General features: G+C 31.9%; 4 protein-coding genes across 8 annotated transcripts; 3 read left to right on the forward strand and 1 right to left on the reverse strand.

Annotated features, from left to right (window-relative positions):
• Positions 1-4176: 4176 nt before the first annotated feature.
• Positions 4177-9039, forward strand: LOC131941816 (cartilage acidic protein 1). Its single transcript, XM_059301359.1, has 10 exons — positions 4177-4464; positions 4743-4846; positions 5333-5451; positions 5567-5708; positions 5848-5967; positions 6105-6263; positions 6408-6553; positions 6742-6961; positions 7058-7501; positions 8737-9039. Exons 1-10 carry the CDS (start codon positions 4247-4249, stop codon positions 8829-8831), a joined length of 1767 nt encoding a protein of 588 aa, XP_059157342.1. The 5' UTR covers positions 4177-4246; the 3' UTR covers positions 8832-9039.
• Positions 9040-12082: 3043 nt separating this feature from the next.
• Positions 12083-18884, forward strand: LOC131941815 (cryptochrome DASH). Of its 5 annotated transcripts, none has more exons than XM_059301354.1 (14): positions 12083-12128; positions 13817-13889; positions 14178-14350; positions 14625-14724; positions 15100-15212; positions 15390-15538; positions 15826-15988; positions 16226-16395; positions 16690-16749; positions 16834-16916; positions 17026-17100; positions 17229-17348; positions 17474-17647; positions 17854-18884. In XM_059301354.1, the coding sequence occupies exons 1-14, from the start codon at positions 12112-12114 to the stop codon at positions 18004-18006; spliced, it is 1623 nt and encodes a 540-aa protein (XP_059157337.1). In that variant the 5' UTR covers positions 12083-12111; the 3' UTR covers positions 18007-18884. The 5 variants fall into 5 exon arrangements, with proteins under 5 accessions (XP_059157337.1, XP_059157339.1, XP_059157340.1 ...); XM_059301356.1 differs by lacking the exon at positions 12083-12128 and adding an exon at positions 12388-12421; XM_059301357.1 differs by lacking the exon at positions 12083-12128 and adding an exon at positions 12548-12901.
• Positions 18885-19964: 1080 nt separating this feature from the next.
• Positions 19965-24823, forward strand: LOC131941764 (centromere protein K). The gene is made up of 3 exons (XM_059301243.1): positions 19965-20263; positions 23288-23510; positions 23933-24823. Exons 1-3 carry the CDS (start codon positions 20043-20045, stop codon positions 24356-24358), a joined length of 870 nt encoding a protein of 289 aa, XP_059157226.1. The 5' UTR covers positions 19965-20042; the 3' UTR covers positions 24359-24823.
• Positions 24824-24883: 60 nt separating this feature from the next.
• Positions 24884-27197, reverse strand: LOC131941765 (lysophospholipase-like protein 1). Its single transcript, XM_059301244.1, has 5 exons — positions 27062-27197; positions 26314-26413; positions 25981-26150; positions 25640-25755; positions 24884-25409 (listed from the first exon to the last, which is right to left on the reverse strand). Exons 1-5 carry the CDS (start codon positions 27138-27140, stop codon positions 25188-25190), a joined length of 687 nt encoding a protein of 228 aa, XP_059157227.1. The 5' UTR covers positions 27141-27197; the 3' UTR covers positions 24884-25187.
• Positions 27198-27297: the final 100 nt, after the last annotated feature.

Here is a 27297-nt window from a genome sequence, read left to right on the forward strand (position 1 = left end):
CTTATAAAATATGCAACCTCTTTTTTAAGCTGAAGTTTGTCATTTTAGGGTAGGCCTACTTTTTTAAAAATCCATCTATACAAGGACTATTATTACTTGTAAACTAGAATTTGTATTATTTTAAAATCACGAATTCTCACTAATTTAAAGTCATATTTTCCATAACATTATAAGGAATTAAAAACTATTAATAATTGTAGCCACTGTCTGTTCGCTTTATTATTAATCCTGTTCCACCGTCTAATGTTATAACATGAGATTGTTATCCTAGATGGCCTCTGTGTTTTTGTTTGCATAGGCCTATTTCATTTTGCTCTAAGCCTTCTAATAGCTTCTCCAAATCTCTTGTTGATATGGAACAATAATTTGGACATGCTTTTTATCTCAAATATTTTATATCTATGTTTAAATGTTCTAATACCCTTAAGCCTAAAGTGTTAAGCCTGTGCCTCCTACTGTTGGTTATCAGATATAAACAAATAATTCTTGTTTCTCCCAGCTGACAAACTAGACTGTTGTGTTCTATGTACCTAAGTGTTCATCACTTTAGTTTGTTAAGGCAGCTCTGTTTTCATTCAAGTTGGCAAGAATACATATTCAGTTATATCACAAAGAATATTTTTCTGTGGTTGTTCAAAATGTTTACAGCTTTATGGGTTTGCGCCAAAAGTATAGAACAAAAATTTTATATTTTATTGGTGGGAAAGCCTCCAATTATTTAATTTATCAGTATCTGAATCTTTGATGGTATTTATTTCTGTGCAGACAAGTCTGTGTAATGTAAACAATCAGGTGTATAGCCACTATTCCATGTTCAAGTAAATTCTGTATGAAATTTTCCATTAAAACCACCACTTGGAAATGACATTTTAGAATAGTTTTGTTTTCATATGTTTATAAATGTCATAATCATATTATTTTAAATACCTCTATTTGTACATTTTTTATAATACTAAATGTAAATGGTAATCAGGCAATTTTTTTCTCTATTTTCTAGATGTTGTGATAATGTAGGTTTTTTCTTTTATCTTTTTTCAATGCAATAATTGTTGTATTGTTATTTTTTAAATTAATTATCTGGCAACCTCACTTAAAAGCCTAGTTTAAATATTGTTAAAGTCTGATCACTTAATGGATCTTTTGTTTGAATCAATGATGTGAGAGTTCCTTCCCTTAGAACAGCTTGTTACACCATTAGTATACCCAAATAGGTGACAGAGTTACTCCCAATTTCTTTTTTATAACTTTCTTTTTATACTGCATATATATTTCATAAAAATACCTGTACTTTTGATACACAAAACTTGTATGTGATGGGATCAAGAACTTTAATCCTGGCTGCAATAATCAACTTGTTTTTCTCAAACCAAAAAATGTGTTGTTTTTTATTTACTTCACAGTATCTGTCCTTATGTCTGTGGCAAACCTCCTTACCTGGCTGCTAAAAAAATAGCTACAACAGTTTACACTTTTTAGTCTAGTTGCATATATTTACCGCTTTTAACAGTTTACCATTTAAAAATAAATGCCAAAAGTTCTCATAATATCAATCATTGCAACAGGTCTGTGACTGTCCGTTTCATATGTTCAATTGTAATCCTGAGCATGTTAATTCAATGCTGTCATTATTTCACAAAGATACATTTTATCTGGTTTAAAATTAAAGCCATTGTATTTTAATTTTTGTAGGGTTATAAATAGAGCAAGAACAAAAGCAACTTCACATTCACATTTTATTTTTATACATAATTTTGTAGGTAATAGTATTATCTTTAATATTTTATGAAAATCGTTTAGGAATGCTATAGTCACGGAAGTTGTGTGCTGTGCAGAGGCCACCAAATTCCTATTATGCTACAGATTTCCCTTCACTCACTGTAAACTTACCAGATGGTGACTAGGGTTGTATATTTTATCTAAGACTAGATGGGGGTGGTATAGAATAAAACTAAGTAACTGCATTATTATCTTCTTTACTCTTAAAATTCTAGATGAATAAGTTGACATACCTGTCTTTCACACTCTTTTAAATCATGGTATAAGGTTCAGGAATTGTTTTTAAAGATAACTGTTTTTTTTTTAAGTGATTAAATTGTGTGGTTTTTCTAACTGGTTGGGATAATATCTAGAAATGTTTTAATTGTGGTCTATGAAAATATTGTAGCACTTTATATGGGGTAGTGGTGGTTTTAAATATCATATTTGTTTGTCATGTGATGTTTAAATTAATATGTGCACTTTCCCAAGGACGCAAGAAAAGACAATTTTAAATAGTCCTATTTTGTTATTGTTGTCTCCCTTTGTTGAAATGTCAGATGACGCCGTGATGTTAGTGAGTTGTAGAAGTCGCTTATATAAACTGCTAAACTATTTTTATCTACAAAGTTGAAAAATGTGTTATATTATAATACTAATTAATGTTGGCTATAACTCTCAACAGCTGTATCTTAATCACAGAGTAAAAGTATGCCTGCCCCAACAACAAAGTTGGCTTGTGCTAACGCATACATTTTTAATGCTCACCTTCGCCTTCAACTACACTCAATTAACTCCACTAGAGCAGGGGCGGATAAAGCTTGAGCGGGGCCACTGGAGGAAACTGTTTGAGGGTCCTGTAACTATAACCATATATCTAATATGTATATTTTTAATTACGCTATAATTTAAGCATCTTGTATGTAATTACAAAAGTATCTAAAAATAAGTTTACTCAGATTTTTTTATCTTTGCATTTCAAAGTTGGACTAGAAACGTAAATTCCTCTGTTAATGATAGGACTGTACAGAGGGGGGGGGGGGGGGGGACGGGACACACTGACAATGGCTGAAAATGGACTAGATTCTAAATTTTAATGTTGATTGGAAAGCGGTAAATAAAAATACATATAGTCAGAGCCGGGTGTTACCCCGTGCGGTACCTCATGGTGTCACCCACCCACCCCCCTTACAAAAACATATATATATATATATATATATATATATATATATATATATATATATATATATATATATATATATATATATCCATGTAGGTGTATAAGCATGTGTAGGATTGTAGGTATTTTTATATCGTTTTTTTCCCCGGGTGTTTGCTATTTTCCGGTTGACGACGTATTTCGTTTTGATTCATTTCACTGTTTGTGAATATGTTGCTATCGGCTTCATTTTATTTTTAACAATTTAACTGATATGTCATAAACTCATAAAATGTGGTTTTTCTGGCCTGTTTTAATAAAAGTCTGTATGTATTGTTTTTTTTTTTTTTTGTTTGTCTGAACTTGGTTGATCAACTGTGTGTACTGGAAATGAGACTTTTGTTGTTTTAGGGGGCGTCGCTTGAGGTAACATACATTTGATATTGACGTGAGGGGGGGGGGGGACAGTTACTCATATGGGGTCATCCATAAATGACGTCACGCTTTTTTGACGATTTTTAACTCCCCCCTCCACTCCGTCACACATATCGTCACAAAAAGCCAGACACCTCAGCCTACGACCCCCCTCAAAATTGCAGTTGCATTTTTCTTAAAATATCGATATTTTCCCAAAATCTTGTCTGAACTCTGTCAAAATAGAGTATTTTAATCAATTCCTATTGCAATTTATTAAAGCAGTTTTCTAAAACGCGAAATAACGTCTAAGATTCGTTTTTCTAACATTGCTTTTTTATAATGCAAAAGTGTGACGTCCCACCATCTGAACCCCCCCCCCCTCCCTTTCGTCACACACCGTCACAAAATTACGGACTCCCCCCCCCCCCCTCCCCTCTACGAGTATGATGTCATTTATGGATGACCCCTATGTGGTCTTTTACTTGTTTGGTAATTTGAACATTCAAACGATCATTTAATTGTGATGGAAGCATGCTCGAGTCGGCAAAGCTCATGGTTGATAAATTCGAAAAAAAAAAAGTTTCGAGTTTAAACCCTCTAGAAGATAAGGCTCGATCCCTTCCAACACTAAAAATTAAGAACGAAGAAGAAGAAGAAACGATCATTTAACAAACAGAAATCATAGTCTGTAGGAAAATTAAATTCTCTTTTTCTTTTGAGAGCAAATTTTGGGAGCCCCGAAAAAATTGGGGGCAAGATATATGCCCTTTCTGCCCAATTCTTTCCACTACTCCCCACCATTAATCCGCCGCTGCACCGGAGCATAATTATGTAACATTCAATAAAGGAAGTAGCTCCACGAGAATTTCTCTGCAGTCCCACATTTTAATATTGCGCGTGCTGCATTAAACGCATATGGTTAGAAAAGTCATGTTTGTCAAACCACATAGGATGTTTACTGTGGTTTTATTGTTTGTCTGTAGTGCCAGTGTTGATCAAATTCAGGGTAACAACAATGGGATGTTTAAAGACATGACATCACTACTTCCAACAAACACTAAACAATTAAATTATGGCGTTGCTGTAACAAATGTTGGTGAAGGTGATGGACCAATGGAATGGATTGTCGCTGGGTAAGTGTGAGGAATCTTAGTAATATTATAACAAAAATTATAGCGTAGTGTTGTCGATATTTAAAATGATTTGATTAATCATAATAATACTGCATGGTTAAAATGCCTATTTATAGATTTTGTTATATAAATCTAGGTTAGCCAGGTAAAGTGTAAATTTGTAAACGCAAAAAAAAAAAATCTTTAATATCTAAACTAGGTTTAGATATCTAGATCTAGATACTACTAGTTACTAATTTAAGTTAGATCTAGTAACTAATTATTTAACTATTATCCAGTTTTTCAGGCCCCAACTTTGTACTGCAGTTAGATGTAACAACAAACAGGTTTACAAACATTGCTCAACCTGGCAGCCCTTATGAAGCACTACGTGACCCTGATGGTAATAAAATACATTTGCGTAAACTCCCGTAAAGGAAGATAATGCTTGTTAAGAATTAGATTACTCTCCCCACCCCCCCTCCTCCAAAAAAAAACCCCCAAATATTACTTTGTAAATTTAAATAGATCTAGATATAAAAGCCAATGAGTAGACTTTACAATTATTTGGTCGATTTAACCCTTTGAATCCCTAAAAGAAAGCCAATCCCCCCCCCCCACCTGTTGCATATTAATTTTATATAGATCTAGATTTAGATCTAGGCCTATAATAATTTCACTATTGTCAGAAAAATTAAAATAAATACTTGTAATATAAATTATAAGAGACTTGTTCAACCATTCACCTGCATTATTGTCAAGAACAAGATAAATGTCACAAATCTAAGACACTTTGATTCAACCATACTTCTCATTGACAGACTTAACTTACACCCAGAAATTTTTGTTGTTGACTTTGAACTACAGTGATATTTAAATTATTTTTAAGGTGCAGCCATTGGTGTTTGTGCCTGTGATATAGATGGCGATGGACTGGAAGAGATCTATTTTCTCAACACCAATGATCGGTATTCAGGGCCAAAACTTGTCAAAGATAAATTATTTAAGGTAAGATAAGTTATTTAATGTAACATTATTATTTTTTAAAATTCTAAGTTAAGTAGTCTGAAGAAGAAAGATTTTTACCTCTCATTATTTATTTATTTATCTATTATTTTGTAAGTGGCGCAATGGAAAGTATGAAGACTTGTTTGAAGATGAGGTTAACAAAGATGTATCAGCAATGTTTGCAGGCAGATCAGTTGCTTGTGTGGACCGGACTGGATCAGGAAAATATGGATTTGTTGTGGCTACTTATGCACAAAGTACATTTCTCATTAACTATTTTAACTATATAGCAAATATTTTCTAAATAGAGAATACACTAATTTTGAAATTCTGTTAGTCTTGATCCCCTATAGAGGTATACATTATTAAAGAATTTTTCTGAAAAATTGTTCAAAGGAGGTTTGGGAAAATTTGGACTCATTGAAATGGATGTAAGTAGTCCACTGAATGATGCAGGCAAAGGTTTTGTTGTTCTTCATAATGTTGCAGAGTCTGTTGGCATTAATTTTTCTACAGGTAAAAACTTAACTACTAATAACTACATATAAAAACATTATTTAAATTTCATAAATTTCAATTTTGGTAATTTTTAAATGGTTTTATATTTTGAATTGAACATGGCTTGTTTTAAAATAAACTTTTCTGCCATGTAGGTGGTCGTGGTATTGTTGTGGGACCAATACTGGGTGATGATGGATTCTCAGATATTTACTTTGTCAATGAAGGCAACTCAAGATTGGGAAATAGGGGAGATAATGCCCTTTTTGAAAATGATGGACTAGGTCACTTTGAAAATGTTGCTAAAACTGTCAGTAAGTTTAACATCTGATTTACTCAATGTATTGCTAAAAAAATGTGTTTTTTTAAAAATATTGACTGAATTAAACTTTATTAACTTTTTTTCTCTCAAATTTAGCAGAAAACTGAATTGCATGTTTCAAATTTCTTTTTTCTAGAGCTAGATGATTTTGAGCCTGGTCGTGGTGTCACCATAGCTGATGTCAACAATGATGGAAAAACAGATATTATTTATGGCAACTGGGTTGGTCCTCACAGAGTTCAAATTCAAGGAACAGATGTCTCTGGAAAGCCTAGCTTTTTAGTATGAAATTTAATTTTTTTTCTAACAATAGTTACTTGTGCTCTAATTAAAAACATATTTATATGTGCCATCAATGTATCAAGAAATATGCCTTAGTTGTTTTTTTAAGCAATAATTGAGAATACTAGGAGGATTGGCACCTACAACACATACTTAATACATAACCACATGTTTACACATTCCACAAGGATGTAGCCACCCCAGAGTTTTCAACACCCTCTCCCATTCGCACTGTCATTGCCGCAGACTTTGACAACAGTGGAGATATCCAAGTCTTTATGAATAACATTGTCTATTACAATATGGATGCGAGCAACAAGTTGTTTAGATTGAAAGCTAATGGGCAGAGTGTGAACATAGAAACAGATGACATTGGGGATGCTGCAGAACCTTTTTTTTATGGCACAGGTAAAATTTATTGGGAAATTTTTAAAATTCCTATATTATTTTATGCATTATTTTAAAGCATGAATTTAAGATTTGAAATTAATGTATTTACACCAGGTGCTGCTGTGTCAGATATCAATGGAGATGGTGTTTTAGAGCTTCTGGTTTCTCATGGGGAGTCCAAAGAACAAGCTCTAACATTGTATCATGTGGCTGGCAACAGAACAAGGGGAAACAAATGGATACGAGTTTTACCTCTGACACAAAATGGAGCACCAGCCAGAGGGTCAAAGGTTGAAATTACTTTGGCTGATGGCACAAAATTGACTCGCTTCTGTGATGGAGGTTCTGGATATTTGTGTGAAATGGAACCAGTTGCTCATTTTGGTCTTGGTAACTCTGAGGCTACTTCAATGAAAGTAACATGGCCAGATAATCATTTTTTAACTAAAACATTGTCATCATCTGACTTAAACAAAATGTTTAAGATTTCTTTTACAGGAGAAATAAATGTTGTTAATCCCTTGACTGGCAATCTTGGTATTTCATCAACATCTAAAGGTAGAATTGAATTGTTGTAGATAGATCAGCAATTTTTTTCTTAAAGGGATTGTACTTCTTTTGTTGTTAATTTCACTTATGGTTATCACAATTAAAGTGCAATAATTATTTTGTAAGTTTTTTAGTAGTTGTTTCTTTCTTTTTTTTCTCTTGACAAAGCATACATTTAATTATTGGATATAATTCTGGATCATCACACTAGCCATTTATGATGAATTACTCACTGGGTTTCTTTTTTCAACATGTTTCACGTTAACTGTTCAAAGATAATTTGTTATTTACATTTAATTATTAAAACCAACATAAAGCATTTGTATTTTTTAATTTATCCTAAAACTAAAAAAAGTTTCAGTTGAGCTCCATTTTCTTTCATCCATTTTATAAGGTTAACTTAAATACTTAGAAACTTCACAACTGTTATAATAAAAAGATGTATTTCAAGATTAAAATTGTACAACTATTTTTATTTATTTTTGTAGTACTCAATACATTGAAATCTCAAACCCTTAAATTGTCCATCACCTATTTGTTGAAAAAAAATAATTTTTTTGTTCACTTTTTACCTTACTTTGGAGATCAACTAACTTAACATTTCCTATCTGTCAGCTAGAGATTAACTGTTTTTCTTTGGCTGAAATTTTTAAATTTTGTATTTAATAAAGCTCAACACTTTAATTTTTAAAGTTTTAAGGTATTTTTAAAGACAATTTTCACTAAAGATTATTCTATTCTTTTAAAAATGTTTTCCAAAGAATATCGTAACAAAAAGAAGAAAATTAAATTAATTTTTATCTTTAATGTATACATTGTTTTTTTATGACTTAATCAACTAATTATAAGATGATATGGCTTTGTAAAAAAAAAACATTGGTTTCATAAGATATATTTGATGGTAGATATAATTTGAAATGTGTTTATAAATATTATTGTGACAATAGGCAGACTGTATGCACTCAGTCCAGGTACAGCCTCTAAAGTGGCAAAAAAATTAATTATAGAAAATTAACACATTTAAAAACATTTTTGGTTTGTTTAAAAAGAATCCTAGAATGTTTCTTTCAGTCTTCCCATTAATTCTATTTATTGTCCTTTAACATTGTTGCATGCTTACTTGATTGTTTTGTTTTTTAAAATTACAAAAAAAAAAAATTTCAGAGATTTTCTGATGCTTATAAAACATTATGGCACTTCTATAAATGTGGACAGGTGAAATATTTTTTTTTTCATTTCCACAGTAATTACTTCGTCCTTGGTATCACTACTGGTATGTTTCTACTTTGTGATAATGGTGTACCAAGATGTACTTGAAAAGTCTTTATTATATAAGTGAAAATTACAACAGATAATTGAAACTGCCTTTAGGTACAGAAGTTATGTTTCTAAAATATTATAATCATTTACGATTATATAGGCTTATAAATAAATTTATTTAGCAACAAAAGTAATCTAAATGTTATTAAAGTACCTTTAGTGTGAAAAAAACAACATTATAATAGGTTGCAAAATATAAAGATCAATTGAAAATTTAAAAAAATGTTATGGACTAATAAGTTGTTTTGATTTGCTTTTTGTTCTTTGTTGTAAATTGACATAACATTTTTTTAATCCTAAGAGTTAGTATATTAAATTAACTAGATCTTCTTCATCTTCGTTCTTAATTTTTAGTGTTGGAAGCAGAGTTTCTTCCAGGCATCTCTTCGGGGGGGCAAAGCCCCCCCGAAAAATTTTTACCGCCCCCCCCGAACGATATGAAATTTATATAATTTATATAGAAAATATATACTTTTAACAGTGTCCGCCCCCCCGAAGAAAGTTTACCGCCCCCCCGAAGATTTCAAGTGCCCCCCCCGGAGAAAAAAGTCTGGAAGAAACACTGGTTGGAAGGGATCGAGCCTTATCTGCCATGTTCTTTTGCCGACTCGACCACGCTTCCATCACAATTAAGGATACGTGTCAACTGGTTATGCGCCATTGAGGCCATTGACTTCGATTTCAGCCTGCTTTTCTTTTTGGATTTGCTTCCATAGCCTTTGTCCAACGAAGAACAAACTACAAGGCAGCAGTTGTTTGACTTTGGAGTTGTCTCTCCTAGAAGAGTGGCTGTCCCCAGCTAACGAGCCTCACCTACCCAAGGGTTCAAAATCGAGATTTTTAACTAGATGAGTATCTTGTCATACAAATGCCTTGACATAAGAGATTTTTTAAAAATACAAGTTGTCCATTGAGCAAGATTTTATTAGGATTTATAAGGTGCCAGAACAGTAGGTTTCACAGTTTGTAGAATAGAAACATCCTAAAAAGTTGCAGCTGGTTGTGCATTTGAACTATTTAATGAGCTCTACCTGCATCTTCCCTAAGCTCAAGTCAGCTTACTTCCAAAGTATGCACACTTTATAAAAGCAGTTTATTTCTTAAAATTCTCTTTTATAATGTTTGTATAAAACATTTATCATTTGCAGATACTTTTTTCTTATAAAAAAACATGTAACAAAAACAACAAAGTGGTATTCTGAAGGCTGGAGTAATAATGATGTAAGAGTGATTTTAAATGATCCTCTTACAATTTTACTCTATTTTTACAATTGATTTCAGATATTTCAGATGCTCTATTATTGATAAGAGCTAAAATAGACATTTATAGATACTCTGAAAACAAAAATCTTCAGCAAAATTGCTTAATATAAGGATTCCATGTAGTTAGGCCTACTGCAAATGGCTGTGGTTGTGACGATAACAATTTTACTGGAATCATCTTCAATCACAGTAACTAGTCTATAGGGTTTTCTATGGCTTAACAACAGAATTTCTGCAGCCATAGTTTTTTTAACATAAAATTATTCAGCTGAAAAAAATTACCATGTATGGTGCAGCTGTTCACCTTTTGCATCTGTTGCTTATTGATTCTAGAAGGAGGATTACTCATTGTAGCTTGAATACTGTTACCAGCTCTTTTGATTAACTAAATGTTGTGACTGTTATTTTGTTTCATTGGCAAAAGTAAAGTTCCCTTAAGCCTGATGGACCATGGGAAAAGTGAAGTAGAGTTTACTTGTTTCTGTGACCTCGGCATATGAAGTAAAAGTGTTGTCAGAACTAATTGGCATTAGGGGGTCGTCCATAAATGACGTCACACTCTTAGTGGGGTGTGGGGGTTGTAATTTTGTGACGATATGTCATTAGGGGGAAGGGGTGTTCAGATTGTGTAACAACCCACTTTTGCATTTGAAAAAAAAATATTAGAAACTGAATTTTAATTGTTATTTCGCGTTTTAGAAACTTTTTGAAATTTGTAATAGAAATTGATTAATATGCTCTATGTTGAATGAACTCAGTCAAAATTTTAGAAGGAAATCGATGTTTTAAATTACATTAAACTGCAGTTTTGAGAGGGGGGGGGGGGGCGATGTAGTATGTAGGATTCTGTCTGATGTGATTATAGGGAGGGGGCTTCACACACAAAAAAGCGTGACACCATTTGTGCTTATGGCTATGGATGACCCTTTGGCCTTTACTAATGGTTTATTAATTAATTATTCAAAATAAAATCTTGTTGACTAAATAAGTTGCATGAAACTTATGAACTACACTGATGTAAATAAAAATAAGGCATGTTATATTCAAATGGTTTGTACTTATTTAATGTAAAAATAAACCGGGAGTGATCTCCCCCAAAAGTTTCTCGAATATTCTTATATAACACTACGGGGGATGGCACCTCGGGACATAGACATGATTTTTAATCCATTACTTAAACTTTTTAAAAAAGAATAGAATCTCGTAGAAAAAAGAATTGCGCACCAAGTGAACGCCAAAGAAATCTGTGTATAATAGTGCGGAATATTATTAGTACTTCATAAATTCACATGAGTTTTTGTCAGAAATCGGAAATAGCGTAAATTACTACTTCCGGTCAACGGAAATTAATCAAATTTTGATAAAATGCAGAGAATTAGATCTTTTACTTACATGTGAAATTTCAATTATCAGTACTCAAGTTAAAGCCTTTTGAAAAATTGAAAGTAGAATAACTGCCACTTCCGGTAACCGGAAATCGCTGAAAAGTTGATAGAGAACTACAAATTTGATATAATACTTATGTATATGAAATTCCATCAACCTAGCTGTAACGGTACTCAACTTATCGTGTTCATAGACACACATACACACACACATACCCACACACAGACTTACGGACAAGATTGCAAAATTGTGTTTTTCCGACTCGGGGAGGTGTACACTACTTTCTCTATACTTCGTATACGAGAAAGTAATAAAGCTGGAAAACATCGTTTACGACGTCACACGGATTGTGGCTTTTGTTACATTTGTGACAAAGGGCGTGGGGAGTTCCAGAAAATGTCACAAAATATTTGCATTGAGCCTAATATTGATGATAAAAACTAAATTTAATCAGTTATTTTGCGTTTGTGAAAGACTTCCTTTTTGGTGTAAATTGTAGATCTAATTATTAAAAATTAATTTCGCTACTCAGTGTCCTTCCGATTAAATTCGGATATAGATAATATAGGCCTAGATCTAGATCTAAAACTATTCTAAATATTTTGGCCACAATTTCGTGGATGTATCTGGAAAGTTTCTGTTTTCAATCGATGTTTTCGCATATTATGTAACAGACCAAATAGTTAATACTAGTTAATAGTTAAATAAATAGTACTAAATAAATAAATAGTAAATAGTGGGCACTTCACCTTTAGTAACTAGTTGACTTAGGTAGTACTAGAGTATAGGTATAGTCTCAGTATAGGTAGTGCTTGGGCCTAACTTTGATAAATTAATAAATAATTATTAATTAAAGTAGGCCTACAGTCCTACAGTAGTTTAACAGTAACAGACAGTAACAGTAACAGTCCTCACTCCTACAGCCACAGAGATTGATTAGACTTCAATAAGTTCAATGACGTAAGCTTTTTATTTTCTATTTCTTTGAATTTATGCCTATAACTATAATAATAATAATAAATAAATTGGGGTAAAATCACAACATAGCATCGGTTATTTATTTTGGAACTGTACAGCAGTAAAAAGCAGTAAAACCATGGGGTAGTCTGCCAAACCATTCCGGAAACCACCAGAAATACTGTAAACCATCATTTATTTGCGGGCATATTATTTTTAGGACAATATTTAGAATCGACCCTTTGAATCCCGGACAGATCGTCCCCCAGGCCTGGCCTCAACCAACCAGCGGGCTCATTGCATTGAGTTAAATATAAACTCAAAACAATAATATAAACAATCTCTTTTCGGTCGGTCAGGCCACATACCACGCACGCATAGTGTTGTGTGTCGTGCCTTAACCAAAAAAAAACTATCTCCCTTCATTATCATTAGATTTAATTAATTAAGTATTTATTGAATTTTTCCCCCAGAAACCTTCTTGTGAGTATTCTCATCAATTGCTCAAAGTTTCATGGCATTCGGATGAACGGTGTCAAACGGCATTAGACTTTATTTTTTTATATTTCGTATATTGAGAAAAATTGCACCCTCCCGGGGCGCCACCCCAGCGAATTTGAAATTTTTTTTCCCAGGAGCAATCTTAACAACTTATCCAAAGTCATGGTTATGTGATGAAAGATGTAGTATTGCATAAAAGACAGACACACACATACATTGTTCATTATATTAATAGAACAGGCATTTTTTTCACACTTTTGAAATCCTTCTTACAAAAATAAAATTTTGACATTTTAAATTCTTATCTCTGTGTTGTCCATGAGATAAAATATGTCACTATATTTAATAATAAAGGGGGAAAGCGGAAGGGAAAAGGTTAGAAAATGTTGTGAGGGTTCATGGTGACGGCCCAGGAAATGAGACGTCATGCTTTACATTTTGAATTGTAATTTTTAAAATGAAGTGGCTATTCCCACTCAAATTGTCAGAGTTAATATTTCACAAAAATGTGCAATTGGGGGTTGACATAAACTAAATTGTGACATCGTTGTAGCTGTAAGACTAACACACACATATATAGTTTTAGTCTGATGGCAATAACACACACATATATAGTTTTAGTCTGATGGCAATAACACACACATTATAGTTTTAGTCTGATGGCAAGGTGTACACAGGAATGATGATAATGGTCTGTATGTGTATGATTGTAATGTATATGTGTATCTGTCCTCATTAGAAAGTTATTACTACGCAAAACTAAATTACTGTTATTATCATGAATAAATGTATATTTTATTTGCAAATAAGTATAATTATTATATATTTAAAAATGGAAATCATTGGTCATTCTCAAGATTGTATATTTTTTAAGCTTTCTAAAACTAATATTTCCAGGTTCAACAAGAAAATGGCATCAAAAGTTGGTATTTGTCTATTCAGAAATGACCTTCGGATACATGACAATGAGGTACTATTGCTACTTTTGTCAAGTTGCTATTATTGCCTACTACAATTAACAGTCATTTTGTATCAATTTCTTTAATTAATCAAATTGGAATGATGACTTAATAGTATGAGTTAACTAAAAGAACAAGTTCTTTAAAAAATAAAAGAAAACCTCCATTCTTTAATTTTTCTACAATGCATGGCATATTTAACTAAATATTGATAGGATATTACAAAATGTGATAACCCATCTTTTTTTTCATTGAAAAAATACTAAAAGATTTTTAAAATTCATTTTTTTCTGTTTCAGGCACTATTTGTTGCTAACCAAAAAAGTGAAGCCTTGCTTCCACTATACTGTTTTGACCCATGCCATTATGAAGGAACATATCACTATAAATTTCCAAAAACTGGTGGTCATCGGTTGAAATTTCTGTTGGAGAGCATTGTTGATTTGCGAGAGAAGTTAAAATCCATTGGAAGGTACATGTTAGCTTAATAATTAACAGTGGCCTGTTACATAACCTTATTACTGTTTAATTATCTTGCTTAATTTAGTTAATAATTGTAGACCTATATGATTTTACAATCTCTTTGTTTTCCTTTTCATTTAGCTTTCTATTTTTTGTGCATAGGCTCATTTATTTTAAAATTTAAAAAATTAAACTTCATTTTTTGTTTTAATTCAATGTAAGTTTTAATACAATTTAAGTTTTATTTCAATGTAAAGTTTGAAAATGTTATTTTACAACTTCAGTAATTTGATCGTAAGAAAAGGCAAACCAGAAGATGTTATTCCTGAAATAATTAAGACTTTCAGTTCTGAGGCAGATGTATCAATATTTTTGCATAAAGAGGTTGGTACTTCTTAAAATAACTACATTTTTACCTTATTTGTTTTTTGTTGCTTCAAAGTTTAATTTTTTGTTATGAGATTCGCCATCATGCCATGCATTATCCAGGTGGCAACTGAGAAAGCTTATCACTTAACTGTTTTTGTCAACAATTCATTTTTTAACTGTTGAAACTGTTGAATCTATTTGAAAATTAGTGAAATTTATTTCAACTTATACATTTTGTGCTCTAAATCTTGGTATGTAAAGTATTTAAAATTTAGTTCTCTCTCATTACTTGTAGGTAACACTTGCCAACTTAAAAAGTGAATGTGCTTAAGAGATCAGTGTTAGTTGTATTAAATGAAATAAAGTTGTAACAGTTGTATTTTCTATAAGGTAACAGATGAAGAAACGAAAGTTGAAAAAGCAATAGAATCTAAACTCCCAGTAGCGGCAGTATGGGGACATACTTTATATCACATTGAAGATTTACCCTTTCAGCCTAAACAGTAAGATCTGAAACTGGGGTCATAACTATTAGGCTACATACATATTTTAAATTTAAAGTTTAACATTTTCTGTATTATGATATTGTCAAATCTTTTTATGTAACAATAACAAGGTTTAAAGTTATATTTTAAGCCTAACAGGGTTATTTGAATAATAGAATGCTTGTACTGTTTCAGTTTGCCTGATGTGTATACTCAGTTTAGGAAGAGAGTAGAAAGTGATGTTCCTGTGCGTAAATTGATACTGATTCCTGACAAGTTAAAGCCATTACCTTGTTCAATAGATCCTGGAGAAATACCCGGCTTTGCTGATTTTAATTTACCTAGTAAGTTTTTATTTGTTCCGTATATCTCATATTTTAGTAAGGAATAAAATGACCATGTAGACTTGTATGGATGACAAAAAATTGTAGCAAAAGGTCTAAATTCTTAACCTTTCTCTCATTTTATGAATTTTAATGGTTGGATATAATTCTGCTCTAAATTTACTCTAAATATTAATTTTTATCATTCAGCAAAGTTAGTATCACCTAGTGAAAATTAAGATGTCAATTAAATTGTTTTTACTTTGACTTGAGTCAGACTCTTAAAGATGTAACAAAATACTTCACAGGGCCAGAGAGTGATCCCCGAACAGCTTTTCCTTTTTCTGGAGGAGAGTCTGCTGCTTTAGAACGATTAAATAGCTACTTATGGGAAACCAACAATGTCACTACATACAAAGACACCAGAAATGGCATGATAGGCCCTGAATTCTCTACTAAGTTTTCTCCTTGGTAAAACTATTTCAAATGAATTTTATTTCAAGTGAATTGATTTTTTTAAACTTAATACTAAAGTGTTAAACTATTTGAAAACTGCATTGTTTAAAAAAAGTATTTTAAGTTGGAGAAGTTTATTTAATTTCTTCAGACATTCTTTTTATGGAGCCAATCTGCTAAATTTACCATCTATGCTATGTGTAAATTTTCTAACAATTTTTTTTAAAATATCTAACCATTTTTAACTCTTAGGCTTGCTCATGGATGCATATCTGCAAAAAAGATTTATTGGGAAATAAAAAGATATGAAAAAGAAAGGACAGCAAATCAATCGACATATTGGGTGATATTTGAACTTCTATGGAGAGATTATTTTTACTACATTGGTCTCAAATATGGAAATAAACTCTTCTTTGCAGGGGGTAAAAGCAATATAAATACTATGCAAATATTAACATATTTACTAGTCTACTGTAAGTTGTAATCTTTATACAAATAGTTTGTTTTAATACTGAATTGTCAGATTTTTTTCACTAAAATTGTCTTTAAATAATTGTAGCCTCTTATTTATGATGGAAGAGATGGACTGCTATTAGATTTAAGCATCCATTTGCTTACTTTAATTTCAAGTAAACATATTTACTTTTAGTTCTTTTAAGGTTGCATTGTTTATTTGATTGTAATATTTTGTTTATTTATAACTTTTTTCTTAACAGGTATAAAGGGAGATAATGTAAAATGGAAGACCAATGAACAACATTTTAAAGCCTGGCAGGGTAAGCAAACTCCTAATTTAAATTATAATAATAATACAATTGTAACTAGAACTTCTAATTGGGTATAAAAAATGTTCTTTACAGAGGGTAAAACAGGAGTCCCCTACGTCGATGCAAATATGAGGGAGCTTGCAGCCACAGGCTTTATGTCTAATAGAGGTCGCCAGGTACGTTTTTTTTATTGTTCGTTAAGCAATAAGGCTATTTATTAACACAAATGCTAAAAATATTTTTTTTCCCAATACTTTAAAAAAAAAACAACTGTAAATTATACAGAATGTTGCCAGTTTCTTAACCAAGGACTTGCAGCTGGACTGGAGATTGGGAGCAGAATGGTTCGAATCACTGCTGGTAGGTTTCTCTTTCCACCCTTTTGTGAGTAGCATTTATTCAGCATATGCTAAAATACCTTGTTAAAAATTGATCTCTTAATGTACCCTCACAATGATTTATGCAAGTACAAATTATTTATCGTGTAGATTGACCATGATGTGTGCAGTAACTATGGCAACTGGCTATATGGAGCAGGCATTGGAAATGATCCTAGAGAAAACAGAAAATTCAATGTTGTCAAGCAAGGACTAGATTATGATGAAGAGGTGAATGACTGGCCTAATTACGTGTGTACAACAGAGTTAAAATATATTTATAAAAGACTTTTTATTCTACAACTATTAAAGGAATAAAAATGCGATTAAATTTATTTTCCAATTTATGTTTTTAGGGTAATTATGTTAGGCTGTGGGTTCCAGAATTGGCTGGGATTAAAACAGGAAGAGTTCATTGTATTTGGACTGCCAGCAAGGTCCAGTTGGAAACTGGAAATGTAGTTCTAGGTCAGACATACCCTCATCCCATAGTTCTTGCACCTGAGTGGAGTAAACATGTCAATAGGCCTGTGAGTGGATTTTGTTATTTAATCTACCTGTAAAGAAAACTACTTGTAAAATATACTAGAAACTTAAAAACAGAAGCAGTGGTACACAAATTATTATTATCATATATATGTATATAGGCATGTATAAGTATATTTATAAATAAAGATACAAAATTAATCACATAAAAATGTATGCGTCTTACTTATAATTTCTTGGTTAATTAAAGGGTTCAAGTTCATCAGCGCCCAAGGGAAGCAAAGATTATCAATCACCAAGAGGCCGGGGAGCAAGTGCAACATCAAGCAGGACACAGCACACTCAATATGCTGGGCAAAAAAGGGGTTTAGATTTCTATTTCAGCAACACTAAGCCACAATAAGTTTTCTTGTACATTTGTCACCGTAGCATATTTATTTAATACAAATATTTAATAAATAGAGATTCTGTCAAAAACAAGTTTCAAGTAATTATTTACTTCTTCTCAATTTCTAGCTGCAAACATTAGTTTAAGATACTAAAGATCAGGGCATTGTTTTCAGGTTTTTATTCATCAAGTTAATAATGACAAATTCTGATTTATAGAAACACTTGCATTTGTAGACAGGATAAAAATTACACCAAATGTTATATTTTATTATTTACATTAAATATCTAAAAAGTTTGTAGGTCTGTTTTACTGTTTATTCAAAAATAAAGAAAGCATGTGCCTTTTAATATTAGTTAAACTTATAATTATTAAATCTTTTTTTTTTTAAAATGGCATTTTATAAACAGCAAAACTTTGTCATTGCTTCTAGATATAGTAGTAAAATTGTTTGAGCAAACCACTTCAAACTAACTTGACCCCCCCCCCCCCCTACCCACCCAGATTAACAAGGACATACACATAAGTAATTCATAATTCTTTAAAAGCTTATACTAATTCAATAACTGTGTCTGTGTGTATTGCATTGTCAATAATTTATATTCCATAGTTACAAGTTTATTTATTCATTGTACATATCATAGGTAAAAATCTCCAGCTTGTTGAGAAAAGTAAATATTTCAAATTAACAAGCTTATGATGAGCAGGCTTTATTCTAAATTCTAAGAACTTTGTATGTCCATATACAACAAACCTGTGTGCCTACTATTTAAAAAAAAACAACTTTTTTTGTTATGTATGATTTGTGATGTGATTAATGCTTTATTTTTCATTAATATTGAATTTGTGTCTTACTGTATGTCTATTTAGACAGTAAATGAATCTGGGACTAATGGTAAAGTGTTGGACTTTATGTGTATTCTTTTACATCATAATTTATTGCAAAATATACATTTTAGAATCAGCTCTAATCGTTTCTCAAAGTAATTAAATAGGCTAAACACCTACCGCTTTTAGCTTATGAAAAACTATTACAAGGAATATCAAATTACAAATACTGTGGGGAGGTATTGTGAACGGGATAAAAGCTGGGGGGGGGGGGGGGGGGGAGCGTTGAAAAAATTTTAATAGCTTATTTTAAGTAGAAGTATAGAATTATACACAAAGTTAAGAAAATAAACATCCACAAAAATACATTTAAATACAAGGCTTTACACACATTTTAAAACGTACTCTGCCTTGACTGTATAATAGTAAAATAAATACCCTTAAGAGTCGGTCATTGGTTAAAAAAAAAGCGCTCACCATCTTTTTCCAAGATGAAAGAGGGGCTTTTTGGGTAGAAGCAGAGGCGTAGCGAGGGGGGGGGGGGGGGGCGCACAGGGTGACACCATTTAGGGGGGTGACACCAAGGCAAAAAATAGCAAAATATATAGAGAAAAACTTAAGGGGGGGTGTGAAAATTTGAAAGTTTGTCCCCGGGATGGGTCGCTACACCCCTGGGGGGTGACACCATTAAGTGCCGCACCGGGTAACACCCGACTGCGCTACGCCACTAGGTAGAAAATCGAGAAAACTGGCAGAAAATTATGAAAAAAATCAAGTCTATTCCCTACTACCTCAATAAGCTCGGAAACAAAGGGACGGTTGATTGAGAGCTATACTATATTATAAATATAATAGGCCTAGAGAAATATAAAACCTATAAATAAGTTACAGTAGGCCTAGTATTATTAGTTATCATTAAAAAAGATAACGTGGGTACGGTAAAAATGAAGTTAGTCTAGCTCTCTTATTTTTATTTTAGGGCCTACGTGTTTTACATTTATAATGGAAAAAAGAGCATAGAAATAATTATAATAAGCCTGTTAATAAATATTTTATCGAGTTGCTTTTATATTAATGTCTACCATATTGTATCCAGTCCAATATACGGTTGCCTTCTAAACACTTCCTGTTTAAAAATGGCGGTATATGATTAAATGAAAATGATATTCATTATTATGATTATTTAATTGTTCTCAAACTCAGTTGATAACCTGTCATTTACAATGGATATAGAAGAATTACACGATGCTGATACTAGACAGTTAAAAGCCCAAATTTCACGTGACTGGAAAAAATTAAAACAAATTCAGACCGAATTACAAAATCTCCATCCAGTTCAAATATTGTCAGCAGATGCTGGGGACCAAACGTTTGAAACTGGTGCTATTGGTGGCCCTAGTAATCCTGGCACATTACATCAGTTGATGCAGGAGCACGAGAAAAGGTACGTTTCAACTGCTTACAATATTTATTTAAGTATCTTTCATCGCTGCTTGTTTCCTGCCACTAGAATGACTAATTTATAAATTCTAGAGGTAATCTATCGTTTTGGGTACGTAAAATCGCCCGCGACTTGTAAAGTGAAAAACAGGTGACTCCTTAAATTTTAATAATTATTTCACATTTTGAGGAGGATTTATGTTTTTTAAAATACAAAAATGTTTCCTTGTTTCATTTATGTACCTGTTTTTAGAATTTAAACAATTGAATTTTAACTTTTCAGAAATAAATGAAGACTGGCGATGTTTCCAATAGATGCAACCATGCTCATTTACTATAGAAGCCATCTTGTTTACGTACCCAAAACGATAGATTACCTTCTAGACCTAGGATATGAATTTTGATGTTTTTTATATTAAATTACATAAATACATAGGCCTAATATAATATTAAATTAGGCCAAGGCTATTCCCAGCCGGTTGGGAATAGCCATATTGGGGCTATTCCCAGCCGACTGTGAATAGCCCCAATACGGCTATTCACAGTCGGCTGTCATTTCATGCTAAATACGACTGTGAATAATATCTTTAAGTAATAAATCATTTGTTGTGACTGGGGAGTGAGGTATAATTAAGAGAGCAGTGCTATTTTTTTTTTTTGTTATATTTTTATAAAAAAGTTATTACGGTTAAAGTTTAGTTTAGCTTTTAGGCTCATATCAGATATAGATCTATCTGCTACAGGCTACGTAGGTCATAGATGATCAAGTATGCACTCTAAATCTATACACTAGAATAATAGATCTAATAATTTTTAAATAAATAATACTAATTAAGCATCAGTTTAGTTGGTTGTTCACATTGCTATTCAACTATCAATTACCGTTAAAAATTCACATTATCACATAGATCTAGAATAAATATCAGGTAAAATTGGATGTTCTTTTTTTCATCAGCTATAATTCAGTTTCCATCACACTTTTGTTTTTTCTCTTAGCAAAAATCTATGGACAGGTCTTTTTTTTTCTTTTTTGCTGATTGATATGTCAACAATTACGTCACAAACGAAAAAAAAAAATTAACATGAGTAACTCAAGTAGAATCTAGATCTAATTGTGAAAAAATATTTTGATAATAAGTTTATGAGGCATACATTAAGTGACAGAACAATTGTCAACTGATGGATTTGAACCCACACCTTCTGGCATGACAGCCTCTCCCCATGACCGCTCGACCACACATCTTCATGCCCATCTAGGTATTTTTAATATTAAATCTATCAAAAATGGTCACGACTGTGAATAGCTCCAATACGGCTATTCACAGTCGACTGTGAATAGACAATTCGATTAAATTATTTCAGGCTTTAGGCCTATAGTTTTACCCTTTTAGTCCTATTCTTAGAAGCTAGATCTAGTACTTTTGCCTGATTATGTTATATAATTAGGCCTACTTATAATTATTCTAAACCATGGGTGGTGTCTGCTCATCATATGTTCAAAGTCAAGTCTTTTAGGGTCTAGTTTTAAGAGGGGGAGTGAAAAGGAAAGAGGTCAAAATGAGATAGAAGACAGTAACAGGTGAAGCAAAGCTGGAAATAGGATCAGAGTTGTCAGATAAATATTTACTTATAATGCTCCATGGTTTGTGACTTCACATGTAAAACAGCTGAAGGGGGTGGGTTGTGGGAGGTGAGAACATTTATATCATCAATTATTTAAACTTACAACAGTCTAAATACATAGAATAATGTATTTTTCATTCTTTTATTCTAAAACATACATCTTGGACCCCTTGTGGAGGATAAAATGCAACCTTTCCTCTTCATCTTTTTCAATTTTGGGCAATCTAAGTTGGGTCAGTGACATTCTAAATGCTTGTGTTTAACTAACAATAGATTATCTCCAAGTTTATTTTGATCTACCTACTTTTCTCTTTAGTTTCCGGGGGGGGGGGGGGGGATTCCAATCTAATGCCTGGCTAGTAATTTTGTTTGTTGGTTTGTGTAAGTCAATGTGTGTCCCATCCATCCCATTTGTGCTTTTGTATTTCTTAGCCAATACGGTCTTGTCCAGTTATCTCCAGTTGGGTTTTGGTGATTTTTTTCTGGCCACCTTATGTTCAACATGTAACACAGGCATCTGTTAATGAAATCAGAAGTTTGTTGTCATTAGTTTGTGTTACCCTCCATGTTTTAGAACAATTTCGGAGAACACATTTCTCATTGCGGTTAAACAGTCTTATTTTGGTTGTGCTGAGGGTTTTGAATGCATATGTGGCCTTGCTGATGCAGCTTTTGATGTCCTCATCTGCTCCCTCATACTTGCATACTTCCTAGACATGTGAAGCGATCCACCTGCTCCTCTTTGTGGACTCTGATCACTTCTGTTGTTTACCAGTTGACCTTTAACCCTGTCTTAAGTACTTCTTCACAGTGTTTGCTTAGCTTGATGCTGTTGTTGATGTGAGAGGAGACTGATGTCATCTTCAAAACCTAGGTCCTCCAGTTGTTTAGTGTGAGGATCCACAGAACTCCAACTTTTTGGTCGGAGGTTGTAATCCAGTCAGTGACTATCAAAAAGCTTATAGGCAAAAGAATACAGCTTTGCCATACTTGTTTTCACTTCACTTTAAAAAAGGGCTGGTTAATGTGCTGTGGATAATCTAGTGGTTGGAGTCTTTGTAGAGATGTTGGATGATATTGATGAATTTTGTAGGTTTCCCATAGTGCTAAATCAATTTCAAACAATTCTATCCCAACTATCAAAACATCTTCTTAAAAGATATGTAACACAATATATTTGTGATCAGCCCTGTAAATTTCAGGGAAGAATGTAAGTATACCTCAAATTGTATTCATTGGGTGAATGCAATAACAAAGTGACACACCCACACACCTATTACTATTGTCTGATGATTGTGTAGTATTTTGACTCCTTTGTTTTCTTTTCAAACTGCTAAAAAACTATATATTATTAAATATTATTTCTAAAGAAATGCATATTGAAAAATGTTTTCACTAACTACAGACTTAAAGCTGAGCTGCAGGTTATCAGTGAATGTGATTTAAAGACATTGCCAGAAAGCAGAGAAATTCAACTTCTTGTTCTTCAGCAAGAGCAAATACAACACATAGAACAGCTTGAAGAAACTCTGACATTTTTACGAGCAAAAAGAACTGAAGTTGTCACTGAATTAAAACAAGAAGAAGAAAGTCATTCACTTTTGCAGAGTGTGAATGAAGTTTTAAAGGTATGAAAAAAACTTATGTCCGCAGTATGTTTTTCATAAGTAAATTCACTTTGTGGTTAGAATGTAGGCTTTTAAGTTAATTTGTTCAGATCTTAAAAACATGTTTGTGTTTTATTAATATTAATTTAACAATAGGTGAATGGGGAAATACATTTAAAATTATATTACTTTTATGTTCTATGAAATCTATGTCATTCAATTTTAATTTTTTGATAAATAAGTACATTTATATAGTAAATTTTTTAAACAAGCAAATAAAATTTGAAAATTGTTAGTACTGAAATACCAATACTTTAGATTACTAATTTTGTTCTTCTACATTATTGACTTCGATACTTGCGCTTTATTAATTAAAGTAATTTAAAAATTACCCATCTACGTAATCAACTTTAAAAAAAAAAACACCTATTCCCACATTTCAGAAAAAAGTGTCTGCTGTTAACCTAGACGCTGTTGATGAAAATGATGTTGCTCACAAAGTAGTGATTGATGAGATGGAAGCAAAATACAAAAACATTGATGATGCTCAAAGGAAGTTCAAAACTATGTTAAAAGAATTTCTTAACAAGCATTTTAAAGCCCCAACAAATGTTAAAGAAAATGTCAAGCAAAAAAAATCTGACAATGCTCTGAATGATTCTAGAAGTGTTGATATAGAAAATGTTTTACCTCTTTACTCAATAGTTGGTATGTTGATAGAACAATCTATCAACAGTCCAGCCCAGCCATACATTGATTTGGATAATAGATTTTGGCCAGAACATGTGGAGTTTCTTCTGAGGTGTCAGATAGCAATCAAAGATCCTCAGAATTCAAACAGAATGAAATTGGTTCCATTTCATTTATGATGTCTATTATTAGCATTTATATTGTTTTAAAATTGTGGAATTTATAATGATTCTACATGTAAACTAAAATATGACAACTTTTAGACACGGAAAATTTACTTTTTGGAAAGTGGTCTCCAAAGTAATGTCTATATAATGGTTGTTGTATCTTACAATCGTGTTCATAATTATAGGCAAAGGCTTAAAATTTGTATGCTAATTTTTAACACTGATTTTTTAGTATGATAACAAGAAATTATGTGTTTTTAACAAAAACATAGATATTATACCAATCCCTTTGTTTATGCATAGGCAACTTTGGAGTTGCATACAGTTTTACTATTTATTGTTTTATTTGTTTCTTTTTACATGTTCATATTATTTTTAAAAACATGAAAACTTGTAAAAAAAAAAGTAAAAATTGAATACAAATATTCTTTACTCATCACACCAAGTAACTTGCTTTGTTTGTTTATAATTGATGAAAAACAGATATTTTATGTAATATTTATAATATATAAAAATTTTCAACCAATGAAAATGAATGACATTGTTTTATTTGTATAAACATATATATGGAAAACAATTATAACATGTCCGAAGGACAAGTGCAAAACAAGGCATACAAAGTATTGGACAATGTGTCCTAGAAAAATATAAACTTTTAAAAATCAGTTTACAATGAAGGTTTGAAATATACTTCACCTTGGCCTCCATACAACATAATTTATCAATTATGACATTGTGTTTATTTAATGCACAGTAATCGAAAGGCAACAATAAAGGTAGTTTGTATTTTACATAATATCCTCCATCTTGCTATACCAATTTATATTTAACATCCAACTTGTCAATCAATAAGAGGAATTCTTTCAGTCACCCATGATCTCACTAGTCTTAACTCTGTGGCATTTATAGAATGATCTAAATTTGTCATTTTATGAAAGTTTCCCACAACACCAAGTTGAGTTAAACGTTTGTACATATTCTGACCCCACTTAAAGTCTATTAGCTCATCTCCATCTCCATGACAAAATAACACTGGAGGAATTTGATCTTTGGCTTCCAGTTTCTGCATAAAAGGTGAACAAAAAAAGAACAGTGAAACATTAATAATAACAGTTCTAGCTTAAAGCATTTCTTGGGTTAATGTAGAGCAATTGAAATGTATAACTTTATCAGTAGATGTCTAATGAGGCACACATATTTGTAATGCATAACAAAACAAATTGAACTGATGTAAAACTTTTTCTTAAAGTTTTATAAAAAATCAACATGTAAAATAATTTATTAAGTATTTACTTTATAAACTTCACTGTTGTTGTAGAGAAAAGTACTAAGGGAAACAATTCCAGCTATATCAGGTAGATGCCGAAGTCCTAAATGTAGAGCCATTGAAGCTCCCATGGAAAATCCTCCTGAAAAGAATTTATTAAGTTTAAATTAAACTTCTAAATTTATTATACTCTGTGTGTCTGTTTATCAAATCTATATTTTCAACTTAAAATAACTTTAAAAAGGTCAATAATATTAATTATAGACCCTATCTTAAAAAGTTTATGGCATTAAAATATTTTTGAATAGACAAAGAACTTTTAAAAATTTGTTTACTAAATATAGGTTGAGAAGTGTTTTCATTTTACCTACAACAATTCTGTTTCTAGGGATGCCTGAACTAACTTCAGCTTCTACTATGTTTTTCAATTGTTCAGCCATAGCATCTATGGAAGACAAACATTCTGAGCCATCAGGGTCAAGAGAAACTCTGTCGAACCAAACATTTACTGGGTAGCCTCCTCCTAGAGTATAGGGCCTGTAGTATAAGAAAATTAGAAGTTTCTATTACAAGCATCAGAAAACACTAATGTAATTGGACCATAAATAATACAAATGAGCTTATAATAATAATTACTTGGTTTCATTGACTACTTTACACTACTCTAATTTCATCAAAAATATAAATATTTTTTACCTACATTAAAGGGGCTGTTGGGAAGATAACTTTCACATGTGGAAATGAAAACACACCATTAGAAATATAGTTGATGTCTCCTTGTAAATCTTCTCCAGTTCCACCTTACAATAGAAACCATATTACATATGACCACAGCATAATGACAACAGCAAAGCTAAGTAATGCAAACTAACTTGATCATGGCTAAATAAAACAATTTTTTTCCCCTGTGGATTTGAGTGGGAACCCAGTGATGTAACAAAAACTGCCATCTGAAGTACTGGATCTATATTCTAAGTGCTGAAATTAACAACCAGACATCTTTCACTTTGCTTTTATATAGTAAATTATAAATAATTGAATAATAAATCAGCATTAGAGACCTAATGGATAAAAATATTTGGAATTAACTATAAAAATAATGCTTTATTGACTACCTTTCTGGGCCGAGAATAGAATAGTTTCTATTTAATTTCTCATGCAAATGTGTTAAAAATTGAATTGCCTGACAAAATGCAGCTTGAATTATTAGGAGATCTAATAATGTCTAATATACAAGTGTGCATCATATCTTTTACCAAATGGGCCAGCCAAGCACACTGTTGAGTGTTTATTTTTTAAATCTGGAAACAACATCACATGGCAGGTTGATAAATGTACAAACCACCTACTACTTCAACACCAGAATATTTTTTTAAAAACGTCACAGAGAAAAGTGTGCAACATAAGCCATATTATAATTAATAGGCCTATCAGTATCAATACCTTACCTGATCCATGTAAGAAAATGAATGCACCAGTGCATTTTTTTATTGATTCATTCATGGCACAGCGTACATATCGCAACATCTTTTAAAAAAATTGAACTATAATAGTTTAATTTAATGACTTTAATCTTTACTCTAGTCTTTGGTCTTTAACTCTTTACTTGACTTTTTTTTAGGACTGACTTGTCAATTTTTTTTTTTACTTTAGGCAGGTCGTATTTTAATATTTTTGTCTTTTG

The sequence above is a fragment of the Physella acuta genome, unplaced genomic scaffold, assembly GCF_028476545.2.
Source record: "Physella acuta isolate Inbredline_101_S28 unplaced genomic scaffold, ASM2847654v3 ptg000373l, whole genome shotgun sequence".
NCBI classification, from domain to species: Eukaryota; Metazoa; Mollusca; class Gastropoda; family Physidae; genus Physella; species Physella acuta.